At 53.8% G+C, this 17486-nt stretch overlaps 1 protein-coding gene across 2 annotated transcripts; it reads left to right on the top strand.

Moving 5' to 3' along the window:
- The first annotated feature begins 9636 nt into the window (after positions 1–9636).
- Positions 9637–17233, top strand: Rgs4 (regulator of G protein signaling 4). Of its 2 annotated transcripts, XM_026380998.2 has the most exons (5): positions 9637–9779; positions 13839–13943; positions 14228–14289; positions 14754–14920; positions 15312–17233. In XM_026380998.2, the coding sequence occupies exons 1-5, from the start codon at positions 9736–9738 to the stop codon at positions 15549–15551; spliced, it is 618 nt and encodes a 205-aa protein (XP_026236783.1). In that variant the 5' UTR covers positions 9637–9735; the 3' UTR covers positions 15552–17233. The 2 variants fall into 2 exon arrangements, with proteins under 2 accessions (XP_026236783.1, XP_026236784.1); XM_026380999.2 differs by lacking the exon at positions 14754–14920 and having other exon boundaries at positions 15312–15470.
- The last annotated feature ends 253 nt before the right edge of the window (positions 17234–17486 follow it).

Here is a 17486-nt window from a genome sequence, read left to right as displayed (position 1 = left end):
GAGAGAGGTGGCCAGGGCTGTGAGACAGCTGAGGACTTGGGGAGCAGGTGACTGCCCTGAAGCTCCATAGACCAGGTGGTTTTCAATGGCTGGGAGTCTGGATCAGGGTGTCGTGTGCTCTGGTCTAGCCAGGGGGCCCTTCCCCATGGCAGGCTGCCAACTCCACGTGCCCTTCAGGGTGGGAAGGGGCCAGAATGCTCTGGGGTCCCTTTACCAGGGCGGTCACTCCAGCCATGAGTGCTCCAGCTCACTTCCTAACCACCTCCCAGAGACCCCATGGCTGCACGCCATTGCACCGGGGTTAGGATCTCTCGTGTAAATTTTTGGGAGACACATTCCATCTATTTCAACAGCTCTGCACCATGAGAACAGGACTAGGGAACAGAAGCAGGCTGAGGGCTGTGGTTGCCAACTTGGCTCTGCTGGCCTCCCTGTGCGGCCTTCTCACGGATCTCCCTGCAGTTCAGATTCCAGGTTGGGCTTTTCGAACACGCTAATGCTTTTCTCTCACTCTTTCGGGAAAGTTCACGTCCTTCAGTGGCCTGGCCAACCAGGACAAGCTGGCCTCCTCCAACCATCCCTTCTTTGGTTCTGAAATCCCACTTTGCCACTCAGCCCTTGAGGTGGATATTTCCGCCCAGGAGCCCCTGCCTCCTCCACCCCGACTGTCTAGTCTGTCCCTGGGTGGGGTTCCCTTCATTCCACCTCCCTGCGGAGGCCCCATCATGAACCCAGCTCCCTGGTCCTTGCTGAGACCAGGGCTCATGTCCCAGCACCCATGGGGAGTCAGGCTGGTCTGGCAGGGCAGGGAGCCAGCGAGAGACTCTGAGGGGCAGTTGCCAGAGCAGGATTAAGCATTTGAGGGTTAATGTCTGCTAAGATGAATGTATCCAAAGGAATTTAAATAGGATGTCACAGAGACTTCTGCCCCTTCGGTTCCTTGTGGCCTTGTTCACAACCGTCAAGAACTGGCATCAGCCCGTGTGTCCACAGCTGTGGGTGGGCACAGTGGAACCCTGCTCTCCTGCAGAGACAGCATGAGAGCCATCACCTGAGGGGATGGGGACGGAAACCAGCCAGGTGCAGAAGAGCAGACTCTGCACAGTCTGATTCCAACGTGGAGTGTAAATGGGCATCTCATTGAGAGCAGAATGGCGGCCCCAGAGGCTGGACAGTGGGGATGGCAGAGGTGGCCCCACGACTGTAAATGACAATAGAGTGCTGTATATTCCATAAATCTAGAAGAGAGGTCCTGGAGTCTCTCACCCCGAAGTCGTGATAAATGTGAGGAGACAGGAGCGTCTGTCCTGACTTCAGCCTGGGCAGGGGCAACCCCTGAGCAGGTGAGATCTTTGGGTCCATCAAAAGGGGTCCAGTGCCTTGGCAGGGGGCCATCAGAATGGCAGGAAAGCCTGGGTTGCAGTGTAGTCTGAACCCAGAAGGAAACTTGGCAGATGGAGTGCACCCTACTCACATGTCTCGGGGCCTGGACACCAGGGAGGACAGTGAGCAGCCCAGTCTCCCCAGGGGGCATGAGTGTGCACTGACCAAGCCTTGGAAGCAGCAGCCTGGGGCTCTGTCTGTCTCCAGGCCTGGGCACCTGTGCTCTGGGCAGCCCTGCTTGCTCTGCTTGCCGATGGACTCCTTCAGTGCCCAGAGGCGCAAGGGCAGCGCTCAGAAGCGGAAGCCTGGAGTGAAACTCACAGGACAGGGCAGGGATGAAGGGAACTCTTCAGAGTGCCAGGAGGGCCCGCGGCAGCTCAGCGGTCTGTGCTGCAGGTACACAACTCTGCCAAGATACAAGAAGATGCAGGTGGGAGAGATCCATGTGTGAGGAGGGGGCACAGCCACCATGCCGGCAAAGCCAGGGACTCTCAGCAGATGCCCGAGGGGACAGAAGACTCCCGCTGCCTTCTAGTGGCCTTGTGGCCCTACCAGGAGTATTGAAGCAAGAGTGTTCCCACTTAGGAGGAGAGGAGGGTCTGGACCATGGCAGGGGTGGGGAGGGGGGTAGGCACTTATTGTGGGGGTTTATGGGAATGAAGAGCTTTGAGAGGGAGAATTACTGCCATTTTGGACATCCTGTGTTTGATGGGAAACGCAAATGAGATAATGCAGGGAAAGTGCTTCACACCATGAAGTGTTTTAGAAATGGAAGGGCTATTTTAAAAGGAGATGGTGAGAACCAGTTCATGACTAACCAAACCCCACCCGCCCTCCTGCAGAAACAGTGGTGCGCCTGAGCTGTAGGCCGGAAGAGCTGGTCCTAGTTCTGGGTCGGCACCCTGGCAGGAGCATGCCCTTAGCAAGGCGGTTCCTCTGCGTGGCCCAAGAGGGCCAGGCACACATCTCCTCGGGCTCCCTAGAGCTGGGGCGCTGCTCCCCACAGACCCTCCATGAGCACAGGGTATGCACACAAAGGGAGGGACCACATTACTGGAGAGAGAGAAAGGGGTAGCACCAGATTCCATCTCACTGCTCAGAACAGCACTCAGTTTAAAACTTACAAATGGTTTATTTCTGGAATTTTCATTTTAATATTTTCAGACCATAATTGGCCATGGGTAGCTGAAACCACAGAAGGCAAATCTGTGGCTGAGGGGACCCTGTGCCTGCTCCCTGGGCACACATGCTGGCCTCTGAGCCACACAGGGTCCCTTCCCTCCAAGAGGCAACCTCTTCCACTGCAGCTCAGCCTACAGCTCCAGAGGCCAGCAACTGAAATCAGGCTCTTTCAGAGCACCGTCTCTGTGAGCCTACAGGGACAGTGTTTTTTAAAAGAACTCTGAAGAGGAGAATAGGCAAGTGTCCCAGCCAGCCCTCACTCTGGCAGCCAGAGTTTGTGGGGCCTGGGTATGTGTGTCAACAGCATCAAGGCTCCTCAGTGCTGTGGGTTTTATCATTCTCTGTTGTTTGCTATCAGGAGTTTCCCAAATCCTTGCACAAAAAAACACAGTTCACGAGCATCGTGCATCGTCCAACTTCAAGACCTGACTCTGAAGGAGCTGCACTGGCTGCACAACAGCGGTTCCAGAGCCAGCCTTGGGGCAGGGCAACAGGTCTCCCTCAGCTACCCAGGCAGGGCCACGCCATCTTGGGACCCCCAGCCAGCAGCACTGAGCCAGTGTGCAGCCCGGTGCTGTGTAAAAGCGGCATGAAACACGTGGAGGACACGCAGCTGTGCTAACGCAGGGAGGCCTGAGACGCAAGCCAAACACTGTGGTCTGCTGTGGTCACCTCAGCAGGGCTGGTGCCACCAGACTTGCTTCAGGGTCGGCCCATGGAGGATGCTCTCTGCTGGGCCTCATGGGGTCCTTCTGTGCTTTGGAAGGGTCTGGAAGGTCCAGCCTGTGTGCTTCACTCAGGCCTCTGTTCTATTCTGATCCCTCTCTGGTCTGTCTTGTCTGCCGGTCCACAGTGTGCTCCCTGGATCTGGCCTCGGCATTCTGCTTCCTATTGCCCTTATCTGCTTCTCCTCCTCCATGAGTCACCCCTGGGCTGTTCTGGGCTTGGGAGCCCTGGCTTGGTGTTTTCTTGGTGTTTTGATCTTAGCCATGGTTTAACCCTTAAACACCAAGAGTCCAAAGCCAGGGCAGTGATAGAAGGCTGCTCAGAGGGAGTGGATTTTCTAACATTCTTCCTAAGGTGCACCAACTCGTCATGGTATTTGCAAGACTCGGTCACCTCCCTGAGACTCTCAGGTATCTCCCTCCTGCATTCCTAGCACCAGTAACTGTCACTAATTGGGAATGTTTGGCATTTTTACCACCAGAATAAGTTCTTTGGGGGTAGGAATGGGATCTGTTTTAGTCAACTTTTCCACTGCCATGACTCAAAAACATAATGAGAACAGCGTAGAGGAGGAAAAGTTTATCTGGGGCTAAAGGTTTCAGGGGTCTCAGTCCATTGCTCTGGGTCCAAGTGAGGCAGAACATTGTGGCAGAAGGGTGTGGAGGAGGGAAGCAGTCAGGAAATGGCCACAAGAAGCAGAGAAAGCTCCACTCACCAGGGATAAAACATATACCCCAGAGACACTCCCCCAGTGACCCACCTCCACCAGCCACACCTGCCTGCAGTCACTCTCTAGTTAGTCCATTCAAGTGGACTGATACACAGATGGGGAGAGGCTCCCCTGACCTGATCATTCCACCTCTGAACCTTCTTGCAATGTCTCACACATGAGCTTTTGGGGGACACCTCACATCTGCACCATAATGGTGTTAAGATGGGATTGGAATAATTCACCGAGTCAATCTTAAAGCAGCAGAAGGAAACTTTATTCCCCAGTTGGTGATCTGGATCCACCAGCTGGTGGGCCCAGGGGTCGGCAGCAAGTCTACACCCTTCAACCCCCCTCTCAGGGTTTAGTACACCTTTTATAGTCCAAAACCATATTAAAGCGTAAGTGCATGTGGCTATGATTCAAAACCATGAACAAATGTCATGAGATCTGAAATCATAAGCGGAAAAGAGAGTGGGCCAAAACATGCCTAGTTGAGAACAAGGTAGAGAATGGTTTCTCACATGAGACAATCAATCTCTGACAGGAGACACTGTCCAAGAAAAATGGGCACCAAAGAGAGAACACTTTCACATTGTATCAGAATTGCCATTTTGTGTTGCCAAACATGTTATGCTAAGAACTGTTGATGGGCACCAAGGCGGGGCTTTCCCTGGGACGTGGGGGCTCAGGGCCACATGGAGTCTGTTGGGTCATTGCCCATGTAGCCACCTCTCTCTGGTCTGGCCCCACCAGCCCTTCTCCAGAGGACAGCTGTGGTTTCCTGCACATCCCTGACCTGCTCCTGCCTGCTATCCACGAAACAGTGGAGGACCTGCCAGGCAAGTGTGAAATGCAGCCTGCCACTCCCTCCCATTGGAGGTAGGCTCAAGTCCCAACACCAGGACCCACAGACCCCATCCGACTCTAACCTGCCCCTGCTGCTCTCCGCAGCCTTCCTCAGATCCCAGCCCCGGGGCCATTTGCACACTTCTGTCTATGGAAGTCACACCTTCAGACCTTAAGGTGGTTTCCTGAGAGAATCGTGCTTCATCCTTGGAAAACAGGACTCCTCACCTCCATTTCTCAAGCTTTCCCTTCCCTTCCAAGCATTACCATTTCACATATGTGACCATTTCATTTGTTGATGACATTTGATCAAGGGCTGGGTAGTCATGGTCAAGGATTCACTGAGTGCACACAGAGGTTCCGGAGGACCCCACTGCCCAGTCTGGTCACAGTTGTCCTCCTCTGTGTGGGCCACAAGTGACCAAGTCACCCAGGGCTGGCTGAGTCCAGTGCTGAGCCCTGGGTGATGAAGCTTGGTGTTTGGTCCTCCCCATGGGACCAACCACAGGGTCACGGGGTGCAGGGCCATGCTGAGCCTGGTGCCCTGTGGAGCCCCACTCACCATACACAGGCATCACTTTCCAGACACAGGGCATGTGCCCAGCATAGACCTGGGCTGAACCTGGCTACCTGGTGTCACCAGGAAGCTGGGGTCGGGTTTGAGAGCCATGCTCAAAGAATGCAGAGCAGAGACGATGCTGCCAAGGTTGAGGAAGAGTTTGGTGAGTGTGTGCCAGGGGAGGGATATTCCAGGAGATGCCTGGGCACAGAGTGGGGAGGGCTGGGGTGTCTGCTGTGCTCAGTGGGCCAGCGTGCCGGCAGAAGTGGAGGGGGCTGAAAAGTAGGGCTGGAGTCAAGTCGTGGACCACTGCAGTGTGGGACCACGCAGTGATGCTTTAATCCTGGTACCTGAGGAAGAGGAGGTGGGAAGGCTGGTGCCAAGTTGCCAGGATCCAGCCCATCTGTGGGGAGCTGGAATTAGAACCCGAGTCTGCCCCCGCGAGGTTCCGGCAGTTTCCATGACACCGTCATCTTCTTCCACCCGCATAAAGCAAGTAGGCGCTCATGAGACTGCGGTTTCTGTCTTGGGCTAAGCTCGGCAGAAGAAGGATTTAGTCTTTGGGGCAGGGATATTTGATTCTTCCCCTACTTCTGGAAGAGGAAGGCCCAGCTGATTGAGTGGGCAGTGCCCCAGGGCCTCCGGTGCTTCACCCACTGTCACAGCGTTGGGTGGGCACTCCTGGTCCTGGGATGCTCACTAGTTGGTGCAGAGGAAAGCCCGCTTCCCAAGCAGGACATGGAGGTCCCTCCTCCTGGCACATGGCATCCTCTGGCCTCGGGTGTTTGCTTTTGAGTCTTAAGCTCAGGGAGGAGGAAGCTTCTAGCTGAGAGGAAATTGCCACCTGAGATGGTGCAAACACCCCAGGCGAGTTCTGGCTCACACCCTGCTCCAAGGGAAGGGCCTGAAGCCTGTGGGGCGCCTTTCCTCCTGAGTGCTGAGAAGTGCTTCCTTTTGCTCTCCCTGAGCCAAGGCTGAAGAGAGTCCACACCTATTGTGCGATGTGGGGGTGGTTCTCTCAGCCGCTTCCCAAGGCCCAGCCCTGGACAGCATCAGGAGCTCTCTTACCTGTCCTGTCACTTGGTTCTCACCACAGTCTCGCTCTCTATCATTTTGTCCTGGCTTCTCATGTCGGCTCTTGCAACAGTCTTCATACTGCTTGATGATTTCACAACCAGTCGGCTCTTTTTGATCTGCCCTCTTTAGAACATGAATCCAAGCAGAACTTGGGCTAGCCCACACCCCATCCAGCCTAGGGCAACTGCTAGTCTTCACTGTGGTGAGAAGCACCCATGTGGCTTCCTTTCACTCTTCATTCCCCACAAAGCTCTGCTCATACCAAAAACCTCTGTGGTCTCCACACAGTTCACTTTTTTCCCATTCTTCACAGTCATGCCATGACCTTAGGACCATCTGCCAGGAAGGCCAACCATCGCTCTGTCAAATGTGCAGTCTTGGAGGTTGCTTGGATCCTCTTGGTCTCATGGCACTCTCTCAGGGTGGGCTGTGTGAGGCCAGCACCCTGCTGGTAGGGGGCTTAGTAGCACCTTGGGCTGTATGTGCCCACTGCAGTGGGTAGCTCTCACCACGCCTGGCATTGTGATGTTCTGAGATGATTTGAACAGCAAGGATGTCTGTGCTCTCCTTGAGTTTACTTTCCAAAACCCTTCCCCAATTTAAAGGGTTCAGTTTATTCTCCATTCTCTGCTCTCCTGGGATTTCTTAGTTATGGAGGGAGTTTATAATGATGGCACTCACCTGGTGTCTTCTGGCTTGGGGCTTCTTCCCTGTAGGAGGCACCTTCCTGAAGAGCGCCGGGCATTGTGATCCCTGTTCAGGTCATAGGACCTGGCAGAAAGTCTGGTTAAGTGTCCAGTAAATACTCCTTTGTGAATCAATCCTCCATTCTGCAATGCAGAACTGATGAACGGATTCAAGCTCCTGACCTTGCTGACTTGACTTGTTCCTAGGCTCCTGCTCAGACTCTGTCCTTTTTCCAGGACAGCAGCAGGATGCCTCCATGAGTTGCAATTGCCTTCAGTGGGTCTCCACTGTGCCTCGGAAAGGCCTGGCCTCTGACTGCCCATGAACCCTCTCAGCCTCTAGTGGCATCCGTCCCTGCCATCTCTTCTATTCTTGAGTGGCTGCCTGCTTTCCTCTGCCTGGCTCAGATGAAGAGCGTTTCACATGCTCTTCTTCCACTTGGAATCATTTTCTAGGTATTTCTTGGTTTTCTCACCCATCAAATCCCGTTTCAGATGCCTCCTTTTCAAAGGGGCCTTTCCTGACCTACTACCCCACCATCTGCTCCACCACTTCCTATCTTCCTTTCGGCCTGGGTCACTCTAGAGATCTTATTTGCTGATTTTCTGATTCCTTCCTTGGTCATGAAAGCTCCACGGGGCAAAGACCTGGTCTGCTTGCTCACCTCTCAGTGCAGGTCCTCAAACAGCTCCTGGCTCAGAAGAGGTGCCGGAAAGCTGAGGCTTAGCTGAGCAGACACCGCAGCATTTGAGAGCAGAGCTCTCCACACACCAGATGCCTAGAGAAGGGAGATCACAGAGCAGCAGGAGTCAATTCTCGTGCCCATCAGAGAGAAGCACAAGACCACCAAGGCGGGGGGTGCCCTGGCCGCTTTTCCTCCAGCAAGCCCCATGGGATGCTTCCCCAAACATCCCCTACAAGTATTAATCCTTTTAAGAAAGCCAGAAGTCACCGTCAAGGAAGTGAACGACTATGAAAGCTGAAACAGAATGATGGCAGGAAGACCTGCTTCTAGCAGAGCCAGAGCAGTCGGTCTGAAGCAGCCCCTGCTTCCCGGAGCAGGGAAAGGGGCATGTGACTCCTCGAGCAAGGTGCGTAAAACTAACACCATGTTTCCCTGTCAGCTGTGCCCCATCTAACAATAAAACCACTCTCTCCACTCTACAATTCAGAAATGTGCTGGCACATCTGCCTCCCTCAGCAAGCCTGTCCAGTGAGGACCCGCTGGCTCTGGACCCAACTTCTGTGGTAGCACCTAGGCGAGTTCCCTTCCTACACGAGGCGTGCTTCCTGCTTGGCAGCCTGCGTGGTGGCCAGGTTGTCTCAAGGTCCACTAGGCACACCAGCAGCTGTGAATCATGATTCACAGGCAGACCCTCTTCTGAAGTTCTGCTGTGGACCTTTTCAGCATCACGGGATCTTTCTGGGTCTTCTCTTATGTTCCCTGCAAAGCCTGGAGGTTTGGAGGCAGATTATATTTGGATGTCCCCCCTTCTTTTCTGAAATACTGTTTGGAGGCTTAGGATTACGTAGACATAAACCCACTGCCAGGCTGGGTGGTCGCTCAGTGGTAGAGTGCTTGCCTTGAATGTGTGAGGCACTGGGTTCAAGTCTCAGCACCACTAAATAAATAAATAAATAAATAAAAATCATCAACAGCTTTAAAATAAATAAAATCATCAACAGCTTTTGTTTTGTTTTGTTTTGTACCAGGGATTGAACTCGGGCATGAAACCACTGAACCACATCCCCAGCCTTATTTTTTTTATTTTATTTACAGTGATCCTCCTGGGATTACAGGCATGCACCATCATGCCCAGCACTAACACAGGTTTTTTTTAAAAAAATAAATAAATACATGAATAAATAATAAACCCACTGCCAATGACAGCTGGAGTCTGCAGTCTGCTCCCTCCTGCAGTCCCTTTTGCAGGAGGAGAGACTGTCAGCATCAGGCAGTTTCCATTCTGGGTATGGTTTCTGGAACACTCAGGTCAGTCACAGAGCTGGAGATTTACTTTCCTAGCCTGGTTTCTCATGGCTGCCAGCATTGGCATCTGCCGGACAGCTACCTCTCCCCGGCTCCCCCAAGCCTCTGGAGGTCACACCTAGAGACCCGCACTGGCCCACTCCTTCCTGGCAGGGCTGAGGGTCGGACCTCGGGCCAGGTGTGAGGAGTGTTTCTAACCTACAGAAGAGGCCCCCGGAGTCCTCCTGGGGCGCCTATGCATGACAGCCCCAGGCTCAGGGGCAGTTTGCCTTGGTCAGACCCCTGCTGCAGGAGCCGGGCTGCGCTCTGCGCGTCCTCTGTGACCCACAGACTGTAGTGTGGAGCTCTCTTCCTCTCCTCCAGGCCCCGGCAGGAGCGGAGCTGCAGCGCGGCCATCTGATTGGCCGGTTGGACCTGGCTGGGCTATAAAAGAGACCCCTGCCGGCTGCGGAGGGAGATGCTCCCAGGATTTCGACTCCACTCTCCGCAGAGAAGGGCCGAGAGCACGGGAAACGGAAGCCACAGCCGCCGCTCCCTACCGTCTCCCGCTGCGCACCCCACCCGCCTCTCGAGATGTGCAAGGGACTGGCGGGCCTGCCGGCCTCCTGCCTGCGGAGGTAAGGCTGCTGCAGGCGTGCCGTTCAGAAGGACAGCCAGCTGCTTGCTGATTAGACTTGTAATGGTTCTCTGTACCAGATGCGGAGTGGCCAGGAGCCCTGCTGCTCTTGTTCTGTAGGACTAGTGGTTGTGGTGGCTGAGGGCGTAGGCCCCCAGATTTGGGTACCTGTGTGTGGTGGATGTCACTTGAGGAGACCTGTGATGACTTGGAAGCCCGGTCCTCTGAGCCAGGTGTTTGAGATTCAGGGGAGGCAGGTGCTCCAAGCCACACACAGAGGTCTGCCAGCCTCTGTGACCAACTGCCATCTGAGCCTCACTGCAGCACATGGGCTCGGACTCTGTGCTCCTGACCCCGCATATAGGTGTTCTGGGGAGGCACCCAGGAGAGGGCTGTAGCCTGGAGAAGCAGGCTCTGGTGGGTGCTGCACTGCCCTCTCTCTGGGCTATAAGCAAGTATCATGCTCCTTTCCAGGAGGCGCCTCCCCCCTTCCTGTCTCCAGCCCTGAAGTCAGCTAGGTCCGGTGGAAGATCTCGCCCTGGGGACATTGTTTTATCAATGTGCCAATTAAAACGAAAAAAGTCCTTAAAGCTTCGCAGCTGCTCCTCTGTCTGCTTTATTAAATGAGTGATTTTAGAGAATGCTCATCTGTTCGCAGTTGAGAATAAAAGGAAAGACTAGAGATCTTTCGTTATGAATCTTCAGTGAGGGTAACGTCAACCTGAGTTATATTAACTCCTCTCTTGTCTCCCTGCAAGTAGAAATCACATTAAATTTCAATTTGGAAATAAAATTGTTTTTCATGTGTCACTGAGGAGTTTACCTTTCCAACATTCTGCCCTCAGGGCAAGACCCTGCCCAGGCTTCTTCAGAGCAGCAGGGGTCTGGCAGGGGAAAGCCACTAGCCTCCAGCTCCAGTTCAGTCCAGTTACCTATGGAGTACACCTAGAGGGCTCGGGGTGGTGGGGATGGGAAGGCTAGCATGGCTCTGCCCTCAGCTGGCTGCCAACTTGACCGGGACCTGCTCAGCCCAGCTGCTGCGCATCTCCCCCAGTCCAGGCCCCAGAGGGCCTTACTGTTTCTGCCCACACGGATGGTGCCGTGAGGAGTCTGGCTCCCTGTATCCAAGGATGGCGAAGTCACCTGAGCTGGGCCCTCTCGGTTGTCCTATGCTGTGACGCCGCTCCATGGCATCTGGGCCAGCAGAGGCAGCAGGTGGAGTTGTGAAATGGCTTCTGTTGGCACTGAGTCTCTAACCAGACCCTCAGGACCAGTAGCCCAGGGACTGCTGTCATGGAGCAGGCTTTGCTGGAGGGGCAGAGGAAGGACCAGTGCTGAGGGCCAGGAAGGACCTCCTACAGGGCAGCACGAGAGACCACAGGTGCACTCCAGGCCGGCAGCCACCTGAGGGTCTTCCACGCTGGGTTCCATGCTTCCCTCACCAGCAGGAACGTCTAGTTATTTTTTCTTTTAAAATACCTTTCTCTTCTTAAATGGCTTCCTGGCTTTCACAATAAAAGAGGTAACGTGAAGACAGAAAATGATAGGGAGAGAGTGAGCCAAGACTCATTAGTAGTCCTCCCTCCTGCTCCTCATTAGGGGTCCTCCCTCCCACTTCTCTTAAGGGGTCCTCCTAACGCTCCTCATGGGTCTTCCTCCCTGATTCTCATTAGGGGTCCTGCTCCCACTCCTCATTAGGGCTCCTCCCACTCCTAATTAGGGCTCCTCCTCCCGCTCCTCACGAGGGGTCCTCCCTCCCATTCCTCATTGGGGTCCTTCTCTCTGCTCCTCATGAGGGGTTCTCCTTCCACTCCTCATGAGGGATTCTCTTCCCGCTCCTCATTAGGGGTCCTCCTCTCTGCTCTTCAGGAGGGGTCCTCCTCCCACTCCTCATGGGGAGTCCTCCTCCCAGTCCTCATTAGGGTTCCTCCTCCCTGCTCCTCCTTAGGTGTCCTCTTCTCTGCTCCTCATTATGAGTCCTCCTCCCTACTCCTCATGAGGGGTCCTCCTCCCAGTCCTCATCAGGGTTATTCCTCCCAGTCCTCATTAGGGGTCCTCCTCCCAGTCCTCATTATGAGTCCTCCTCCCTACTCCTCATGAGGGGTCCTCCTCCCAGTCCTCATCAGGGTTATTCCTCCCAGTCCTCATTAGGGGTCCTCCTCCCACTCCTCATTAGGGGTCCTCCTCCCTACTCCTCATTAGGGGTCCTCCTCCCACTCCTCATTAGGGGTCCTCCTCCCTACTCCTCATTAGGGGTCCTCCTCCCTACTCCTCATCAGGGTTACTCCTCCTGCTCCTCATGAGGGGTCCTCCTCCCAGTCCTCATTAGGAGTCCTCCTCCCACTCCTCATTAGGGGTCCTCCTCCCACTCCTCATTAGGGGTCCTCCTCCCACTCCTCATTAGGGGTCCTCCTCCCTACTCCTCATTAGGGCTCCTCCTCCCACTCCTCATCAGGGTTACTCCTCCTGCTCCTTATGAGGGGTCTTCCTCCCAGTCCTCATTAGGAGTCCTCCTCTCAGTCCTCATTAGGAGTCCTCTTCCCTGCTCCTCATTATGGGTCCTCCTCCCACTCCTCATTAGGGGTCCTCCTCCCACTCCTCATTAGGGGTCCTCCTCCCGCTCCTCATTAGGGGTCCTCCTCCCTACTCCTCATTAGGGCTCCTCCTCCCACTCCTCATCAGGGTTACTCCTCCCGCTCCTCATTAGGGGTCCTCCTCCCACTCCTCATTAGGAGTCCTCCTCTCAGTCCTCATTAGGAGTCCTCCTCTCAGTCCTCATTAGGAGTCCTCCTCCCAGTCCTCATTAGGAGTCCTCCTCCCAGTCCTCATTAGGAGTCCTCCTCCCAGTCCTCATTAGGAGTCCTCTTCCCCGCTCCTCATCAGGGCTCCTCCTCCCTACTCCTCATCAGGGTTACTCCTCCTGCTCCTCATGAGGAGTCCTCCTCCCACTCCTCATCTGGGCTCCTCCTCCCACTCCTCATCAGGGTTACTCCTCCTGCTCCTCATTAGGGGTCCTCCTCCCAGTCCTCATTAGGAGTCCTCCTCCCAGTCCTCATTAGGAGTCCTCTTCCCTGCTCCTCATTATGGGTCCTCCTTCCTACTCCTCATTAGGAGTCCTCCTTCCTACTCCTCATTATGGGTCCTCCTTCCTACTCCTCATTAGGAGTCCTCCTTCCTACTCCTCATTATGGGTCCTCCTCCCTGCTCTTCCTTAGGTGTCTTCTTCTCTGCTCCTCATTAGGAGTCCTCTTCCCTTCTGCTCATTAGGGGTCCTCCTCCCACTCCTCATTAGGAGTCCTCTTCTCTGCTCCTCATTAGGGGTCCTCCTCCCTACTCCTCATTAGGGGTCCTCCTCCCCCTCCTTACTAGGAGTCCTCCTCCAGCTCCTCCGCCACCCACTGCAGCCTGGCTGCCTGTAGCTCTGTATCCCTAAGCTGCTCCAGGGACAATTCCAGCCTCCTGCTCCTTTCAAAGCCTCTGGCCTGTATGCCTCCTGGTCGTGTAGCTTTTAAAGGAAGGTGGCAGCTGGAGATTGGATGCGTCCTCCAGGAGCTTGGGTCCAGCCCAGCCGGTGCTCATGCCCACCCCCCATCCCATGCACTGCACACCTCAGTGAGCTCAGTGCCCCCATAGCAACTGCTGGGCCAGCTGGTGGGGCTGAACTCACCTGCTCTCCAAGTGTGCCCAGTATCCCTCTGCCAGCAGGAAGGCAGATGAACTAGCAGCCAGCTGCCAGGAGGGGGCGTGCAGCAAGACGCATGGTATTTTGCTTTCAAACTAAAACAATCAAGATTAGTCCTGTGTCCAGTGTTGTTCCATTGGCCAGACCAGAGGCGCCACATTGAAAAAGAGGGAGGGTGTGCAGAAGAGGCTTCTGGGTCACAGCTGAAGGAGCCAGTGTTAGGACCCTGTCCTCCTGGTAGCTCCTGCCCACTCTGAGTCCCATTCCCTATATAGCTGCCTCTGCCCCTGGCACCAGTAGTGAGATCCTCAGGCTCCACTGACAGGTGTCTCTTGGGGACGGCCTCATTGCTAACTGTCCTCGTCCTCCTCCGTGTAGTGCAAAAGACATGAAGCACCGGCTAGGCTTCCTGCTGCAGAAGTCCGACTCCTGCGAGCACAGCTCTGCCCACAGCAAGAAGGACAAAGTGGCTGTTTGCCAGAGGTAAGAGAAATGGCCTTGGTGAAGATCAGCTGTGCATGACAACTGCTGAGGAGATGTCTGTGTCAGGGGATGGACTCTGTATCCTGAAGGCAAGGTTTGAATCCAGAGGACCTCCATTCTCCTGGAGGTCACAGTTGCTTAGTGAAAAACTGTCCTAATTGACAGCAGAGCTCATTATAATGACAGAAGATAACATCTCTGCATATTACCTAGGATCTTAGACGTCTTTCTCCAATTCTACATCATGGCATTCAAGTTATGCTTTTTCTCTGTGATCTCTCTAGGGTGAGCCAAGAGGAAGTCAAGAAATGGGCGGAATCACTGGAAAACCTGATCACCCATGAATGTAAGTCTGATGCCCCCTCCTACCCGGGGACCCTGGACAGAGGCACTCAGGATAAGACAAGTTTACCTTGTGCTGGTCTAATGAGACCTGCAGGAACGTTGGTATCTTTCTAGTTACCAGACCAGGATAAACTTGTTCTCACATCCCATCTGTTAAACACTTTACCGTGCCTAGAATTTTGCAATACACAGTGGAAATTCATACAGAAATAATTATTGTTCTCATCACATGGAAAAGTGGCAAAGAGAAAATATTCTGAATATGGACATCTTCCTGTAGAATTAGCCTCAGTTTCTCTTTCAATGCCATCTTGGTGGTTGATGGCTGTGTAGACATCTCTGAGATGTAACAATTTCTTGAAAGGGGCTTGAACCTTGGTTAGGGATCACTAGGTGTAACTGGGATCTGTTTGAAGTCTGATGCTCAGGGCCTGAAGCCTGACAGCTGTGGTTCTCCTGTACCAGGTGGGCTGGCCACGTTCAGGGCATTCCTGAAGTCTGAGTACAGTGAGGAGAACATTGACTTCTGGGTTAGCTGCGAGGAGTATAGGAAGACCAAGTCACCCGCCAAGCTCAGCCCTAAGGCCAAGAAGATCTACGAGGAGTTCATCTCTGTGCAGGCCACCAAGGAGGTAATTCTCCACCAGCAGTCTTCCTGGACCTGGGAGGAGCTCCTAGGGGTAGGTGTGGGGTGGGGTTTTCAGATCCTAGAGCTAGGAAAGCCACCCAGCATGCATTGCACCCCTCAACCATGCCAAGTAAGCCTGTTAAGGAAATGTCTTTCATCCACGGGCTTAAGTTGCCTCCTCTAAAGCTTTTTCCTGATAAATCTCCCCAATCTGGGAGACAGAGAGGAAGATGTTGCTCTTCCCACCTGAAGCAGGATGGATCTCCTCACCTCCCAGGTGCCCCATGGCACTGGGTGTCCTGGGTGCAGGGTGTAGCCACCTGCGTCCCAGCACGGAGCTGCACCTCTGACTTGGCAGGGATCCGGTCTGATGGAGCCTCTGTCTTTGTCCCCAGGTGAACCTGGACTCTCACACCAGGGAGGAGACTGGCCGGAATGTGTTGGAGCCCACAGTGACCTGCTTTGACGAGGCCCAGAGAAAGATCTTCAACCTGATGGAGAAGGACTCCTACCGCCGCTTCCTCAAGTCGCGGTTCTATCTGGATTTGGCCACGCCTTCCAGTGGCAGGGCCGAGAAGCAGAAGGGAGCCAAGGGTCCTGCAGACTGTGTGTCCCTACCCCCGCAGTGTGCCTGATTCCCTCTGAGGCCCAGCCTGGAATGGGAGATGCAGTGTTCTGGACACCTGAGGACAACAACAAGCGTGGTGACTGTGCACGGCCCTGTGTAAGTCACTGCCATGTAGACTTGGGTGGAGCAGCCCACCCTCCCCAAGCAAGCACCCAAGCGATGGCCTCAGGGCTGGGATTCCAGACCCACTGGCAGTGCCCTCCCACAGCATGACCTCCGTCTGGCCGGCTGGTGCACATCCTCTGACACCCATGTGGACATGCATTCTGCTGGCCAGCACTTCTGCAGGTGCGGTGTTAGGTGAGGTCCATGTATGGTACACATGAGTATGTGTGCATATTAAATATCTGTAATACATACATATGCATTCTGCATACATTTATGTGTCTATATATCAGTATATGTTGTTAATTTGATTGTGTATACACATGTTTCTGCAGGATTAGACAGAAGGCCTCAGGTGCTCAAATCAGTGTGTGTACACACTTCCACGCACATTCTCAGGGCAAGCTGAGCTAGCTGCCATGCAGGCTAAGAGGGGGTGACAACCTGTGCACCCTGGTTCTATAAAATCCATGGGTTTTGCTGGAGAAGAATCCAAGGGACTTCCTGCAGGTTTAGCCCTGACAGCCTCCGCCCTCAGTAAAGTGGCCAGGAAGGCTCATGTCCCTGACATCACAGGGCTCTGGCACGGGCCCCTTTCCTGGGTGCTCAGGCATGTAGTGAGCAGCCGGGCTGGGCTGGCATCCAGAGATGAAGGGAGTGAGGAGCTGTAGGCAGGGTCTAGCCAGCTTTGTGAGAGTGAGTCTCTGGCTGGGCCAGGGCACAGAGCTCCAGGTTACTGCTGTTGTCTGTGACCCTTGTCCCCTCCTGATCAAGGTCTGTTTTTATTCCCCTGAGAACTGAGAAACTTGGCCATCAGATAAGCTACTGAGTTCCCCTGGCAGGCTCTTTCCTGTAGGGTTCCAGGCTATGTACCTGCATTTATAAACCCAGCAGTGGAGAAAGGGTACATTTCTAAGGGGAAACAAGTTTTCACAAACTCAGAAAGTTTTCTCTTCAAGGCAAATCTTGTTCATACCATCCTAAACATCACAGACTGAAAAATTTTCTTCTATGTCCTGAGAGCAAAGAAAAGAGAAATGAAGAAAGTGGGAAAGGAGACCAGCTGTCCTAACAACTAGTTTTAAGCTCTCCAAGGCACTTGAAATATTTGACAATGCCTCATGGGTGCTGTCCCTGAAGTTCATCTGGGCATGTGTTTAGTGTTGCCTTGCTGTGCAGGCAGGGGTGGGGCCTGGCTGGGACAATTAGGGAAAGACCAGGAAGCCTTTCCTTCCCTTTCTCCTGAGCTGCTGCCTTGGAAAGTGCACATACTGCTCTTTCACCCTGACACAGGCTGCTGCTTAGCCGGTACCCCAACTGCATGTGCGAACCCTGGAGGTGTGCATCCCTTTGCTGGACACACAAGTTCCTGGTGGTGTCCTCCATCACCCTGGCTGACCTCACTGTTCTTTTCATCAGACTGTCTAACAGTCCTGTCTCCTGATGATGTCACGGTCCACCTGTGCAAATGACCTTGCCCTTTGTGACATCATGACTTCTGAGTGTATATGTGGCCAAAGACTGTACCTCATAGGCCGGCCTGGAAGGCCATTCCAAATGAGAAGTAAAATACTTTGTGGAATATATTTTGAGTGGTTCTTCATTGTAGTTTCCTGTGCTTTCCTGACTGATGTGGCAAGCTTCCCTGCTCAAAGTTCTGGACAAAAACTTCTGTATACACACCTGCCTCTTTTGTATGCTTCCTAGGCCTGAAGGCCCAGATTCCTGTGGAGCACAGGCATCATACAAAAAGGTTTATAAATGCTTCCTGCAACTGTATTCTTGGAAACATGTTAACATCCTCCAGACACACAGAAGAACATGAGGGAACAGGGCA

The sequence above is a fragment of the Urocitellus parryii genome, chromosome 9 (genome assembly GCF_045843805.1).
Source record: "Urocitellus parryii isolate mUroPar1 chromosome 9, mUroPar1.hap1, whole genome shotgun sequence".
In the NCBI taxonomy this organism is placed as follows: domain Eukaryota; kingdom Metazoa; phylum Chordata; class Mammalia; order Rodentia; family Sciuridae; genus Urocitellus; species Urocitellus parryii.
Note: the sequence above shows the minus strand (reverse complement) of the source record. Positions and strands in the feature narration are given on the sequence as shown.